The sequence below is a fragment of the Rhinopithecus bieti genome, unplaced genomic scaffold (assembly GCF_001698545.2).
Source record: "Rhinopithecus bieti isolate Rb0 unplaced genomic scaffold, ASM169854v2 scaffold_3874, whole genome shotgun sequence".
NCBI classification, from domain to species: Eukaryota; Metazoa; Chordata; class Mammalia; order Primates; family Cercopithecidae; genus Rhinopithecus; species Rhinopithecus bieti.
This window is the reverse complement of record NW_016804362.1, coordinates 264,805-281,056: the sequence shown is the minus strand read 5'-3', so window position 1 is coordinate 281,056 and position 16,252 is coordinate 264,805. Positions and strand designations below refer to the sequence as shown.

The following is a 16,252-nucleotide window of genomic DNA, read 5'->3' as shown; positions in this document are numbered from 1 at the left end:
AAAGATGCTTCCAATGTGCGTCATATCATTGTTTAAATGTTTTGATTAGTCACTTCAGTTCGATGATTTTCTTTTCTTTTTTAACTACAGCAATCTCAGAAGAATATATATGCCATCAATTTCCAAGGATAATATATGTCCCCAGCATATTTTTTTGTTTCTAAAACCTGGTTAAAATGATTTCAAAACTAAAGTTTCTGCTTGTTGGTCTAAGGTTTATCAACTGTAACCTTACATTTATCCATAGTTCTCTGCATTCCCAAATACTCACAAAGATTCCTCTAATTAATGAACTTCAAAGATCACATTTGAAGATCAGGAATTCAACAGTTTGGTTTACTTATTTTAAGGACATTTGGAGATAAAGCCCTAGAAATTGATGTGGATTTACTTGACATTATAGTTCCTGAGATTGTAACAAGAGGTCTACTTTGTAAAACTTATATGCCAACTGAATCTTCCAAGTGGTTACCGGGACATTTTCCTTCTTCCCAGCTTGGAGTTAATTAAGTGTTAACTTGAGTGTTCAGAAGAAAACAGCTAAATTTCAGGGGGAAAAAATGGAACTCAAAATATGTTAGACTCATCAATTGAATTATTTGATGTGTGCTGATTTTTATGACCTACAGATACTTTAGAACACATCTATTTTGGAGAAGGTGTCTATGTTCAAAATTCCTGGTCAGAATTGGCCAAATTTACATTGAAGTTCTCCCTCCTTGATATGACATCTGTATAAAGACATGGGAAATCCTCTGTCCAAGGGGCCAGACACACCTTGCAGCTGACCCCGGCTAAGCACAGCAGACGGTAGCTTCACTTGACTCATGCCCAAGCTATCGGCGCTTTACCCAGGAGGCACATTAACGTCCACACCTTTTGTTCTAAATTTACTGTACCAAACTTTACCAAAAGAATTCCAGATTCGAAAATAATAAAAAGCAAAGGAGCATAAGTTTCATTGTTAGCCCAGAAGTGAGTCATCACTTCAGAATTTCTTCTGTCTACTGATTAGACCGGATACAGGCTGGGCGGTACGACAGGAAAGGCTGTTGCTTTCTGTATGTGTGAGTGAATAGTCACAAAAGGTCAAAATTTTAACATGTTAAAAGCCAAATCTCTCTCCTGGGCATCTGGAGGGGGTTTTTTCAAAACACCCTCCCAGTAGCAAAGGGAAAAAAAGACTACATTTTTTTCCCCTTTCTAACCTGAGTTTACCCCCAGCTGACACAGCTACGTGCTGCTCTGCATGGAGACTGAGACGACACTGATCTTTGTGTTTGGCAGGGCTAATGTGATATGAGATTATCTGACGTTTATAGGAGGGTAGTATATCTGAATCCTCTCTGGCCTGTCCAAACACAGTGTTCATAGTCTGCGGGCACAAAGAAATGCAAGCCACGTGGCTAACACCACTTTTGCAATAAAGGGAATGGCTTTCTTCCACAGCATGGCATGGGGCATCATTAGGATGAACAAATAACTTATCATCCAAACCAAGGTACTTCCGAGAGTGAAAGGTGACCCAATTAATAATGACACCAGGACAACACCAGTGAACCACGACTCTTCCAAACATAGTTACCTTAGGTGTTGTATTAACTAAGAATAAGAAAAATAATACACAGCATTTATTTAGTCCTCACTGAAGGGCAGTTACTGTGCCAAGCATTTTGTGGATTCTTTCATTTAAACCTTGCAAAACTTGAAGCCTTATTAGATAAATACCTAAATACCTTATTAGCCAGGCCAGTGGTTTTCAAACTTCTTTATGAACAATGGAAAACATTTTGCAGGCAGAATCTTCCACAGAACACCAACACAGAAAACCAATAAAAACACAACTTCCCTGATCAAAGCTGGGATTGGCATCTAGTCCTAATGACCCATTCCTCCTCCTCTGCCCTGCCCAGGGTTCTCAGGCACCTTTATAGAACCCTGGGCTTCTGGGGATTCTGTGAATAGCCTGCAGCCAGACATTGATATGCTCTGATTCATTTAATCCTCACAACCCGATGACGTTTGTCATTTATGTCATTTTACAAGTGAGAAAAGCCGGGTTGGGAAGGACTGAATGACTTGTCTAAAATCATTTAGCTAAGCAAGTTAAAAAACAAGGATTCAAACCTGAATCTGTCAGACTCCAAGCCTACTATTTTCCACTACATCATCTGCCTCCACTATGCCTGTCTTCTAGGCTGGTCAATATTTAGAAAGATATTTGGATCTTAATGGGCAAACTAATGTCCTCTGCCAGATTTGCTCTTGGTTCTCCAAGGTCCTTGGGGACCTCCCTCCAGAGCCTCCTAACCAGTCCTGTTTGACCAGATGGTACCAAAGAGTAACAATAACAATAATAATGGTTGACATTTATGGTATTGATATGTGCTTGGCTGTGTGCTAAACATGTTAAATGATTGTCCCATTTATTTCTCACAACAATGCTGTAAAGTAGGAACTATTGTTTTTATTGTCACATCATTTGCAGATGAGAAAACTGAGCACTGCAGAGATTATGTAGTGGGGTAAAATATCTAGTAAGTGGTGGAGACAGAATTTGTCTTGACAACAGTGTATGCTGTCTCCCTCTTAACACACTCTGGTCCCCTCGGTAATGAACTTGGCACCACTCTCTCAGCTAGCTGGGGTTCCCTTGACATTTTTATTTGACTTTACTCTTTTTTGGTAAACTAACTCCTGCTCAGCAGTAGGTATTGTCACTTAATGTATTATACCTCCTGGGAAAACAAATGTGTACTGGAAAAGAAATATCTGAGGCATGATAAAATTTTAAAGAGTTTATTTAGTAAGAAGCCAGTCATACATTGGGAAACACCAGACCAAAAGAGGTTTAGTGTTCCTATGACAAAATGCCAGAGGCAAGTATTTATTGGGAAAGTGTAGAAACAAAATAAGGAATTTATTTGGTTGGTTTGCAATTATATAAATACCTTTTTTCAGGTACCGTATTGGAAAGTCTTTAGTGACATAATAACGTGAGTTGGGTGCTTATAATTGGCTGCGGTTATGGTTTAGTTCTAACATAAGCATTTATCAGATATGAACCCAAGTTAAGTTTCACTTCTGTTTGCAATTTAAGGTGCATGCATATTGGTGAGCACCTGTATCCCAGGTACTTGGGAGGCTAAGGAGATCACTTGACCTGGGAGGTTGAGGCTGCAGTGAGCCATGATCCAGCCAGGATGACACAGTGAGACCCTGCCCTAAAAGAAAAGTAAGAAAAGAGCACCCCTGTTTCTCACCTCCCAGAAGCACTTTGTATTGGGAACTTTGTATCAGTAATATAGATCCAGACTAGCAAATCCATGAAACCTATCTGACCTAAGGGCTTCCTGGAGTCCAAGTCAGAACTCTCCTGAGGATGAATTACTATAGAGCTGTCTTGAGAGTTCCATAATTAACCTAGCTTTATTCATTTATTCCATAAAGATATTTTGTATACAGACACTGTACTAGCTTCTTAATTGTTTCTTTTTTTACTATGACCAACCTATCTAAAAAACTGTATTTGCCAGGCATGGTGGCTCATGCCTATAATCCCAGCACTTTGGGAGGCTGAGGTGGAAGGATTTCCTGAGCCTAGGAATTCAAGACCAGCTTGGGCAACATGGCAAAATTCTATCTCTAAAAAAAAAAAAAAAAACCGGAAAAAATTAACTCAGTATGGTGGCATGCACCTATTATCCTAGCTACTTGGGAGGCTGAGATGGTAGAATCACCTGAGCCTTGGAGGTTAAGGCTTCAGTGAGCTATGACTGCACGACTACACTCCAGCCTGGGCAACAAAGCAAGACCCTGTATCAAAAATAAGAAGAAAGAAGACTCTGTTGACCTTTGTAAGAATGGATTACCTGTTATAGAGCAAATGCTATCCTCCCACCTCAGCCTCTTGTGTAGTTGGGACCACAGGCATACACCACCATGTCCAGCTAATTTTTCTTTTAATTTGTAGACAGGATCTAACTATGTTGCCCAGGCTGGTCTCGAGCTCCTGAGCTCAAGTGATCCTCCTACTTTGGGCTCTAGTGTTCCACTCAGCACTCCCAAAGTGCTGGGGTTACAGGCATGAGCCACTGCACCCAGCCAACAGAGTATTCTACATATTAATATATGCAGTAGGACATTTATTTAATATTTTCAAAGATGATTATGATGAGTTCCTGAATTTGAACCAGCCTCCAGTGAATGCATCCTGGAATACCTTTTGCTTTCTTTTAGCCTAGTGTTTATCTGTTTTCACATGACATGAAAATAGCATGACCTGGGTTATTCATTTGACAAATATTTACCTAGGACTGGTAAGTGCTTTTTATTGTTACAAGTAGAAGAAGACTATGCCATTATGCTTGTAGGTCTTTAAAGGACCTACAACCTAGTTGGAAATAATTTTAGAATGGGATTAGATAGTATATGACGTGATATCAGCTTACTCATATTAAAGACCCTACTTTGTCTCTTTTTCTATTTTTTTAATGCCTTAGATAAAAAGATGTAAGGGATCCTTGTTAAATATCTGGGAGACACAATGCTGGGAATGAGAAATGGAAGACTAACATTGACTGATAGATAGTGATGCAGTAAACAAGAGCATTGTGCTGAAACTAACAAATTGAAATTAACAAGAATAAATAGAAAGGCTTGCATTTAGTTTCAAAACTTCAGTAGCATAATTACAGGATGGAAGAAAGCTGTAATGTCCACATTCAAAAAAAGTCAGTTGGCTTTTTATTTAATCTACACCATCAGTTAATACCTTAAAATGCTATGGAGCACCAGGCACCATGTAAGCACTGGGGGACCTCACCACCTGATGTACCCGCAAGCGCAAATCTATTGGTCTCTAGTGTACACCTGGAGGAGAAAATAAGCCTACTTCATAGATCTCATCAGGAGGAGACACAACACTCTAAGAAGGTCATATTTGATAAAAATAGCCTGTAGAAGAGGGAGACGAGAGTGGTGAGTGACAGAGAAACCAGGCTGTTCAGAAATACTGAGTGACCACAGGATGTTTAGTCTAAAGAAGAAAAGATTATAAGACTTTGATGGCTGTTTTCCAGCCTTTGGAGAGCTGTTGTGTGACTACAGGGGAGCCTTAAGACTTCTTTTGGGTTATTTCAGTGGGACCAATGAGGTGAAAGTTAGAAAGGGGCAGCTTCATGTTGATGTCTTAAAAGTTTTCCTGCCAACCTTGGAAAAGCCTGCCTCTAAAATTGCAAGATTTTTTTTTTTTTTTTTTTTTTTTTTTTGAGACAGAGTCTCGCTCTGTCGCCCGGGATGGAGAGCAGTGGCCGGATCTCAGCTCACTGCAAGCTCCGCCTCCCGGATTTACGCCATTCTCCTGCCTCAGCCTCCCGAGTAGCTGGGACTACAGGCGCCCGCCACCTCGCCCGGCTAGCTTTTGTATTTTTTAGTAGAGACGGGGTTTCACCATGCTAGCCAGGATGGTCTGGATCTCCTGACCTCGTGATCCGCCCGTCTCGGCCTCCCAAAGTGCTGGGATTACAGGCTTGAGCCACCGCGCCCGGCCTAAAATTGCAAGATTTCTAAAAAAGCTATATTTTCAGTGACTAGAGTAGATGATCTCTAAGGATTCCTCTAATGCCATTTATTTTTTTTCATTTTCATTTTCCAAATTAAGTGGGAGGTAAGAGAATTTTTCATAATACCTTCCTGAAGCCTTCAGACCTGCAAGAATTTTGCCAGCCCACAATTAATGAGTATGTTTCTCCATCTTCGCCACCTTCACTGGCTAAAACAACCTTGATTTAGTGAACAGAATGTCATAGTAAATATACTCCAACCATTAAATTACACCACTGGCCCACTTAGGGCAAAACAGTTATTAAAATCTAAACTGTGTCTCCATTCATTCACCAGTTGGATATGTAAATACCAGTGCTGACCAGAACATACAAGAAGGGGAAAATCTTGCCTCAAAGTGAGGTAAATGGTGAGAGGAAGTTGACAGACCAGAGCCTAAGAGGTGGAGCACACAGAAGCTTCCATATACTGTCTGCAGCTCAAGGGGGAGTAGTGGTGCTCTGAGCTGTGCAAATGCCAGAGGAAGGGAGGCACCTCTCAGCTCCCTGGAGCTACCCTAATATTTACTGTGGTGGTGTCTCCCAAGCTTCACAGTTCAAGCCAGCATCTTCAGAACACCTGCTATGATTTTAGGTGAGCCCAGATGTCATCATACAGTTAAGAAGAGAAACCATTACCACATTCTCAGCTGGCCATTTCTGTTGTTCACTTCTGACCAAGGAATACTTTGCCCAGATGGTTGCCTTCAGTGCAACAAAATGTACAGTTCTAGGGGAGAAAGACCAATCAAATACTTCTGTCAATAAGTTGCTGTCACCAAAAACTGTGAATTTACCTCTTTCTTTTCTGCCAAATACATCATTTTGACATCATGTTAATTTTCCTGGGGAATCACTGTTTAAAACAGGGAAGTTTTGCTGCCTTTAAAATTGACATAGGTTGACAGATAAACATAGATACAAGCCCAGTTTTTATTATTACCATTAACTAGAAGTCTTGTTATAGTGAGACAAGATATCTTGTTTTTAAGTTGAAGTGCCTAAATAATCAAAGTTATTTTGAATGATACTAACAGCCACTTGGAAAAATCTGGTTAAAACATGGAGTTAAACTAAAATATAAGATTTATTGCATGATTGCAGAGTTACAGAGACTTTACAAGACTTCAAATAGTTACCGACAGTGATGCTTTTATACAGTGAGCAGGAATAGTAAGTAACATATTAATGTCTTGTAACTTTGTCAAGCTAAAAAATCATAATTATAGGGCTGGACACTGTGGTTCACGCCTGTGATTCTATCACTTTGGGAGCCCGAGACAAGAGGATCACTTGAGTCCAGGAGACCAGCCTGGGCAACATAGTGAGACCTTGTCTCTACAAGAAAAAACAATCAAAAAATTGTCCAGGTGTGGTGGTGCCTGTAGTCCCAGCTACTCCAGAGTCTGAGGTGGGAGAATTGCTTGATCCCAGGAAGTCGAGGCTGCACTGAGCTGTGATCATGCCACTGCATGACAGCCTAAGCAATTCGGGAGTCCTCGTCTCAAAAACTGAAACAAAAAAAGGATCATAATTATGAAGGGGGAAAATGTGATATAGGTATTATGTATATAAAAACATAATGAGAAGCACCATTATTTCTCATGAAGCCAAGTGCCTTCTATGAATCCATTGACAAGAAGGGTGCTGAGCAGCTAGTGATAATGGTGATAACCGAGAGGAAAATGCCAGAGCAGAGCCAATTCTCTTTTTCCAACTCATTTAAGGACTTGCCCACTATTGTGTTTAGACACCCAGTACACCCAAAGGCTAAGGTTGCTTCCATACAACATATTCAAATAAACCATTCCAAGGTAGAATTATTTTTACTTGTAGAAAGAGCAACATTTTGCAGATGAGTTTGGTTTGGTTTGTCACCGTCAATCAATTTTAAGCCAAATGTATAAACCATTTTAACACGAGATGAATCATGAGGCACCTCAGAAGTAATATCAATACACCAGCTACACTGAATCTCTTTAACCTTCACAGCAACCTTACAAAGTAGTTACTCTTACTATCCTGCTTTAAGAGAGTAGGAAACTAAAGTGCAAGGGGTTTTGAGGAATTTGTCCAAGAACATCCGGCTAAGAATTGGCAGAGGAGGGATTTGAACTCACCTTGGCTGATGCCAAATCCAAGTACTTGATCATTAGACTTACCACCTCCCCAGTAATGTTACATAAGTAAAATTAATCACATGCCTACTGTGCGCCAGGGACTGTGTTAAGCCCTTTATATACATTAGCATGTTCACTTTGATAGTTGAGACATTTGGACACAGGTTAGAGGAATAACAAAAGCACCACTAGGTCGACTGTTCTATGTGTCTTTGACATAACACCCTAGCTTGGATGTAATCTCCGTGTTACTTGAAATTGCAAGATTTTAGCAAAATGAAGTTATTTTGTGATTTCTTCCTTGCAGAGGTGGAATGGTGCAAACCAGTGAGCAGTATGAATTTGTGCACCATGCTCTGTGCCTGTATGAGAGCAGACTTTCAGCAGAGACTGTTCAGTGAGTCATTGAAGACTTGTCAGACCATCAATCTCTTGAGGTGGGTGATTAGTCAAATTACCCACCCAAGGCTTCTAGAAGGAGCTTCCTGCAATGGAGGGAAGGAGAGGCTTTGAAGACAACGTATGGCATGGATTGTGGAAGACTGGGCAACATATTTAAGATTGCCAGCTCCTCGTGTATATGAATGCATTTGTAAGCATCCCCCAAATTATTTCGAAGGTTTTTTGATGATGGAGGTAAGATAGGTTTCTCACACAGCCTAAGGCAGATTTTGTTTTGTCTGTACGAACTCTATCTGCCACACAGAATGTATGTATGTAATATTCAGTAATAAATGTCATCAGATGATGACTGGATGAGCTGCTGAAGACATTCGTATTATGTGTTAGATGCTTTAATGTTTGCAAAATCTGTCTTGTGAATGGACTGTCAGCTGTTAAACTGTTCCTGTTTTGAAGTGCTATTACCTTTCTCAGTTACCAGAATCTTGCTGCTAAAGTTGCAAGTGGTTGATAATGGATTTTTAACAAATAAGTCTTTGTTTTGAAAACAAAATCAAAAGCAGTAACTATTTTATATGGAAATGTGTCTTGATAATATTACCTATTAAATGTGTATTTATAGTACCTCCTATCAAACAATTACAGAGCACAATGATTGTCATTGGGTATATATGTATTTACTCTCTCTTATTGGTCATAGAGGTGACTTCTGCTCCAGAACTCTATCCACTGTATTTCTACATCATGAGTCATTTTACTTTAAAAGGGAAAAACAAATTTGTAGCAACTATGAAGTATCAAAAATTTTAACTACGTGTCACTCTTTTGCTAAGAAGGGATTTTTGAATATGCTATCTACCTGGAATCTCTCTCTCAACAAAATGTATATGCCTTCAGGAATGATATAACCTGTCCCATTTTCAGAGGTTCCTTATGAGGACATTTCCATGTATGTCCTTACATTTCTGAAAGGTTTCAACCTTCAAGAGACAAAAAAAATTCAAATAACTACCCTCAGCAAACACTAGCTGTTCTGCTCAAATATGAATTTTTAATGCAGCAATGTTGACTTTGTTTCATACTGCCAATAAACTCTTAATACTAAACACTGAGTAAAACATATTCTTTTTTTTTCTTTCTTTCTTTTTTTTTCTAGTTGGAAAGAGGCCATCATCTGTTTGGGGAAGACCAAAGTACATAATGTGATGGGTTTAATTTTAGTGTCTGCATCTCCCCAGTGAAGATGACGATCTCAAAATGTAATATTGTCATCACTTGGGAGATAATGATCTAGAAATGCCATCATTATGTGGTTTTCCTCAATAGACTCGCAGCGTATCATTATACAAACAGTACGTGTTTATGTCTTTGTGTCACTTGTCATAGACCCTCATGAATTACATGGCTTGTGTTTATTCAGCAGAATCACATCACCTGAAGAGATGTAATGTTTCAGGAACATTCAATTATCTAAGATTACAATTCCTTTCTTTCTTCTTGAGGTTAAGAAGTAGTCACACGCCAAAGGAAAGGTAGGTGAGGTCTTAATGAGATTTACTCTGCCCTTGAAGGCTGGAATATTTTCTACATAAAAAAAAAGAGAGGTAATCATAATCCCTTCTTTCTAAGGAAACAGACAAAAGGACACTGGTGTAAAACTTCCCCAAACAATTCAATAGGAGGAAGTGCTCGTCACTGACTTTTCCCCCCACCATGAAGGCACATTTCCTTCCTAGTCTTTGCTTCTCTTATCTGGGAGAATTTTTTTTTTTTCCCAAGCGAAGCATGAACAGTTGCTAAGTGGAAAATGGAGGCTGAATTTTACATGGTGATTCTTACCTGCTTGATCTTCAGGAACTCAGGTGAGTGAGTCTGCCTCAGTTTCCTGAGGCATTTCTTCCAGATTTAGCCAAGGAGTCTCTGGTCTTTGAAAAGTGTCTGAAATGAGGTGGAAGGGGCCAGGTCTCCATGGCAGTTTAGCCAAAGACGATGAAAAGCGGGAATAAAAGGAGCCAGGTATGCCCACACTGTTGAGATTTCTCTCCAAAAGAAAATAAATGCTCTCCTCTCATCCTCCAATGCTTGAGGCAGCCCCTGAAGTGATACATTTAGAGCAGAGCATAAAGAACCCCGAGGAAAAGTCTGTGTTATATAACAGTCTGTGGCTTTCCCCAAGCCTTTTTCCAACCCGGTTATAGTTTTATTTTCTTTTGTGTTAAAGAAAGAAAATGGAAGAAATATGATTAAAGTGGGTGATGAAATGTAGTGTGTTTTATTTGGAAGTTGTCATTTGGCAAGGCTGAACATTTTCATGAGCGAGCTGGGCAATTTAAGTAAAACCTCATTGAAAATTGTTTCTGAGCCAGAATATCTTGCATTTTAATACTGATGTTTAGGAATCGGATGTTTAATTTTCTTACATTAGAAAATGATGATTTTTAAAAGATCTTTTAGTATTTGAGAGAAAACTGTAGATATTGTCATAAAATAGAGAAATGTTCCTCTCCATAACTAAAGGAAATTTAGTTTGTGATAATCAATACTTTCATGGGCTGCAATTAGCTAGGAGGTTGTGCTTGGAGAAGTGGGAACATTTGTTTTATTTTTTGATAAATGTATGCAATTTTTTAAAATTGTTATTCAAACTATGAAATTTATATACAAATACTGCAATGTGAATTTAAAGACTGGAAAAGGGGGTACCTTTTTAAGGTAGGAGAGGAAGGTTATATCGAATATGTCAAATGTTTAAAAAGGGAGCTGAGCGTTTCATAACTTCAGCATATCTAACTAATTGGGCTAAAATATACTGTATACTTTGGATGATTTTGTTTCTTTCCAAGCTTCCTTTTGTTTTCCAATAAGAGGTGTGTTTTTGTCCCCTAAAGCATGTGAAAATTAAAAAAAAAAAAAAAAAAGATGGGGCGTTAAGTGTGACATATTGACATTTTACATCGTCAGCTTTGGAATTTTAAATCACGTGTTAAATATGAGAATATTCACTTGAAATGATAGCAATAACAAAATATAAGTAAAACTAGTGATTTTATTCAGCTCATTTGTGGGTGGGTTCTTCCGTTTTCTAATGGGCCTCATAATTTGCTACCTAGTGCTTTATGAGCTTTTCATCTTCCAGAAGGGTTTCAGATTGTCCATGTCCAGAAACAACAGTGTCTTTTCAAAAATGAGAAAGTGGTCGTGGGCTCATGCAATAGGACCATCCAGAACCAGCAGTGGATGTGGACTGAGGATGAAAAGCTCCTTCATGTTAAATCTGCACTATGCTTGGCCATCTCCAACTCCTCTCGTGGCCCCTCCCGCTCAGCCATCTTGGACCGCTGTTCCCAGGCACCCCGATGGACCTGCTATGATCAGGAAGGCTTCCTTGAGGTGGAAAATACGTCTCTCTTTCTCCAGAAACAAGGCTCCAGAGTAGTGGTCAAGAAGGCCAGGAAATACCTCCATAGCTGGATGAAAATAGACGTCAACAAGGAGGGAAAACTGGTCAATGAAAGCCTCTGTTTAAAAAAAGGTGAGCTATTCCTTTCAGAACGAATCCTGAAAGTCTTTCTACTAAATATCTTGGGTTTTTTTGTTTTGTTTTGTTTTTTTACATTTAAGGGAAGTCCACATGCCCCAACATATTTCCTATGGAAGATTCATAAGCTAATGGAGGTGGATGGTGACGTGCCCAATGATGGAAGACTTCATTACCCTCATTAAAATAAGCCCAACTTTTTCTATTGCTTGTTCTTCCTTCCCGTCTTGTCTTGCTTCTTTTATTAATTCCACAAATATTTCATGAGCCTCTCTTCTCTGCCAATAATATGGTTAAGCACTGTTAGATGTAGGAATATGGATCTAGGCATATACACAGCATACATATGTAATGACTAAAGTCAGTAATCAGGAAATTATTAGATTTTATTGACAGACACTTCTGTTTGCTGATTATAAGAAATTATTAGAACATCAGAATGGTGCTTGATAAGACTGGAAGATAGATGTGTTTTTGCAGATCTCTTGTATTGATGTTTAGGGGTAGATGTCTTTTGGAGGTAACATGCTTTTGAAATGTTAAGAATCAATGGGAAGCCATAGATTTTTCTAATTTATTGACCATTAATGGATATAACCCAGATAATGGACACAGGTAAAAACATGTTATATACATGCGCGAGCTCCTGGTGCAGGACACAGTTCAGTCCTGAGCTAGGAATTTTTCTTGTGGAATATATAGGCAGTTTAATCTTCTCTTGAAGTTAATCATGTTATTGTGTATTTACTCCTCTATTAGAGGTTTGCTTTAGGAAGTCATGAAAGATAAAACTGATGAACCACAATATATTAGGCAACAATGGACCTTACAAAGTATGGGAAAAGTTGTCAAGAAATGAAGCGCCTCACTAAGACGACAAATTTGTCAGGGTTAAGTAATTTGTCCCAGATCTATGATTAGAGCCTAAGTTTTTAAACTCTTTGTTCAGTGTACATTTCACTACACCAGAGATTCTCAAATGCTTGACTGCAGACTTGCCCCATGACTTGCATAAGAATCACGTGGGGTAGAAAAGGGAGGGCTTACTAAAAATACACATTCCCGTAGCTAATGCATGCTGGGCTTAATTCCTAAGTGATGGGTTGATAGGTGCAACAAAGCACCACGGCGCACGTTTACCTATGTAACAAACCTGCACACCCTGCACATGTACCCCAGAACTAAAAATACAAATAAAAAAATACACATTCCCAGGATTCTTTCCCACCATTTTTTCCTCTACAGCCACCTCCAAGATTCTGTTTCAGGAAATCTGGATTTGTGCATAATACTTGATATTTATTAATCACCAGAAAATTTTGATCCATAATCAAATATGGAGATCAGCATCCACTGTGTTGTTAAGTCTTTTCATTAGGTATTGATTTTTGAGGCCTATATTAGTTTTTCCACCATGGTAATCTTCGGACAATTTTTTCTCATTCATTCTGTAGTTAAAACAAGCATTTAACCAGATACCAGTTGAATGTGTTACACTTTTCTACAATAAGCTCTATGCTTTGTTACAATAAAGGTTGAGAGTTATAGTTTCTATTCTTATATCATTTCTGCTTATGAGAATAAGATAAAAAACCAATTAGAAAATTCAACTTTATCAGAAAATATTCAGCATATAGCACCAATTTGTACAATACCCTTCCTGTGGTTCATCTGTCAAGGCCTCTCCTAAATAATATAGAAACATTATAACTATTCTATTTGTAATATCCAGTGTAATGGAACATTAAAATATTCCATTTGGAATATAACAATTCCATTTGTAATCTTCACAAGAAGTGAGATTCATCCCCAAAGCCCAATCAAACCTTATCTAACATAAGATTACTTAGTTGGAACTTTTTAAAAAAGTAGATATGGATTCAGTGGTGAGTTATTCAAGATAAAAGATAATTCATAGAAAAACTACCTCCTATGACCCTCATACAAATGTCTAGTAATGGACTTCAAAAATAAGGTACCTAGAATAAGCCATTTGCAATTAATCACTGAACAATGCTATACTCAAAAAAATGCCTGATAATATGTGTTGGGGAAAGAAATGAATTTCTAGAAAAAGCAGAAGTTAAAATTTGCACAATTGTGGTACAAAAACACCCTTATATTTGTGTATACATAAGTATAACACATACTTTTGCTTTAACACAATTATAAGCTAACAGATACATTTTTCTGCTCCATCTTAAATGCCGTTGTGGGGTTTTTTTGTTTTTTGTTTTTAGAAACAAAGTCTTGCTCTGTTGTCCAGGCAGGAGAGCCATGATGTGAACATAGCTCACTGTAACCTCCAACTCTTGGGCTCAAGTGATCCTCCCACCTCAGTCTCCCGAAGTACTGGGATTACAGGCGTGAATCACCATGCCTAGCCCTGATAAAAGATTAAGAATGATACTTGTAGACCTATATCATGAGAGCTCACTGACCTGCTAGAGTAGCTACTGTGAAAAATTAACTGAAATGCATTCATATGTTTGCAATGAATGATTCCAAATCATTGTTTAAGTTGATAACTAAGTATTATAATCTAAAGCAGCACGAATACATGTGTTGTTCATCCATGGGATGTGAATTTTTTTGTGTGTTCTTCAGTAAAAGAAAGCAGACCTATGAAGGTAAAACTCTAAACCACATGTTTCATATTTGTTTCATAAAAGACACATTAATGATTGTATTCAAGTTTCCAGGTAATATTTATTTAACACCTACTATGTGCCAGAGCTTGTGCTAGTACTAAGGTACCCTCCACTAGGGATTTTTAACCCAAGCTGCATATTAGACTCACATGGCAGCTTTTAACTAATACTAGAGTACAAAACTTCTAAGCTGACTAAATCAGGTATTGTATTTTTTTTTTTTTTTTTTTTTTGAGACGGAGTCTCGCTCTGCTGCCCAGGCTGGAGTACAGTGGCCGGATCTCAGCTCACTGCAAGCTCCGCCTCCCGGGTTTACGCCATTCTCCTGCCTCAGCCTCCCGAGTAGCTGGGACTACAGGCGCCCGCCACCTCGCCCGGCTAGTTTTTTGTATGTTTTAGTAGAGACAGGGTTTCACCGTGTTCGCCAGGATGGTCTCGATCTCCTGACCTCGTGATCCGCCCGTCTCGGCCTCCCAAAGTGCTGGGATTACAGGCTTGAGCCACCGCGCCCGGCCAGGTATTGTATTTTTAAAGTACTTTCTAGGTGATTCTGATGTGCAACCAACGTTGAAAATCATTAAATACGTCTTATTCCTTAGAGTAATGGGGAAATCAGATAAGTAAATAAATAGGTAATTGCAATAGAATATAGAGAGAAGAAAGTACTTTCCTTTCCAATATATGTCCTTGCCAGTATGTCACATTAAGCACTCATTCTTTTTTTAAAAAAAATTATACTTTAAGTTCTAGCATACATGTGCATAACGTGCAGGTTTGTTACATAGGTATACATGTGTCATGTTGGTTGTCTGCACCCATCAACTCATCATTTACACTAGGCATTTCTCTCAGTGCTATCCCTCCCCGAGCCCCCTCCCCCGACAGGCCCTGGTGTGTGATGTTCCCTGCCCTGTGTCCAAGTGTTCTTGTTGTTCAATTCCCACCTATGAGCGGTACATGCGATGTTTGGTTTTCTGTCCTTGCGATAGTTTGTTGAGAATGATGGTTTCTAGCTTCATCCATGTGCCTGCAAAGGACATGAACTCATCATTTTTTGTGGCTGCATAGTATTCCATGGTGTATATGTACCACTTTTTCTTAATCCAGTCTATCATTGATGGACATTTGGGTTGGTTCCAAGTCTTTGCTATTGTGAATAGTGTCACAATAAACACATGTGCATGTGTCTTTATAGTAGCATGATTTATAATCCTTTGGGTATATACCCAGTGATGAGATGGCTGGTTCAAATGGTACTTCTAGTTCTAGATTCTTGAGGAATCGCCAGACTGTCTTCCACAATGCTTGAACTAATTTACACTACCATCAACAGTGTAAAAGCATTCCTATTTCTCCACATCCTCTCCAGCATCTGTTGTTTCCTGACTTTTTAATGATCGCCATTCTAACTGGCACGAGATGGTATCTAATTGTGGTTTTGATTGGCATTTCTCTGATGACCAGTGATGATGAGCATTTTTCATGTGTCTGTTGGCTGCATAAATGTCTTTTGAGAAGTGTCTCTTCATATCCTTTGCCCACTTTTTGATGCAGTTGTTTGTTTTTTTCTTGTAAATTTGTTTAAGTTCTTTGTAGATTCTGGATATTACCCCTTTGTCAGATGGGTAGATTGAAAAAATTTTCTCCCATTCTGTAGGTTGCCTGTTCACTCTAATGGTAGTTTCTTCTACTGTGCAGAAGCTCTTTAGTTTAATTAGATGCCATTTGTCTATTTTGGCCTTTGTTGCCATTGCTTTTGGTGTTTTAGTCATGAAGTCTTTGTCCATGACTATGTCCTGAATGGTATTGCCTAGGTTTTCTTCTAGGGTTTTTATGGTTTTAGGTCTAACATTTAAGTCTTTAATCCATCTTGAATTAATTTTTGTATAAGGTGTAAGGAAGGGATCCATTTTCAGCTTTCTACTTATGGCTAGCCAG

General features: G+C 38.7%; 2 protein-coding genes across 4 annotated transcripts in view; both read left to right on the top strand.

The window, feature by feature from the left end:
- PTPRR (protein tyrosine phosphatase receptor type R) overlaps positions 1–9,237 on the top strand; it is a 297,932-nt gene extending 288,695 nt beyond the window's left edge. For all 3 annotated transcript variants that reach the window (XM_017867504.1, XM_017867505.1, XM_017867506.1), the window contains one exon: positions 8,031–9,237. In XM_017867504.1, coding sequence (XP_017722993.1) covers positions 8,031–8,124 — 94 coding nt within the window. In that variant the 3' untranslated portion in view covers positions 8,125–9,237. The remainder of the gene's footprint in view (positions 1–8,030) is intronic.
- Positions 9,238–9,876: 639 nt separating this feature from the next.
- Positions 9,877–16,252, top strand: part of PTPRB (protein tyrosine phosphatase receptor type B) — a 132,435-nt gene continuing 126,059 nt past the window's right edge. Inside the window, exons 1-2 of the mRNA XM_017867501.1 lie at positions 9,877–9,987; positions 11,262–11,657. Coding sequence (XP_017722990.1) covers positions 9,933–9,987; positions 11,262–11,657 — 451 coding nt within the window. The 5' untranslated portion in view covers positions 9,877–9,932. The remainder of the gene's footprint in view (positions 9,988–11,261; positions 11,658–16,252) is intronic.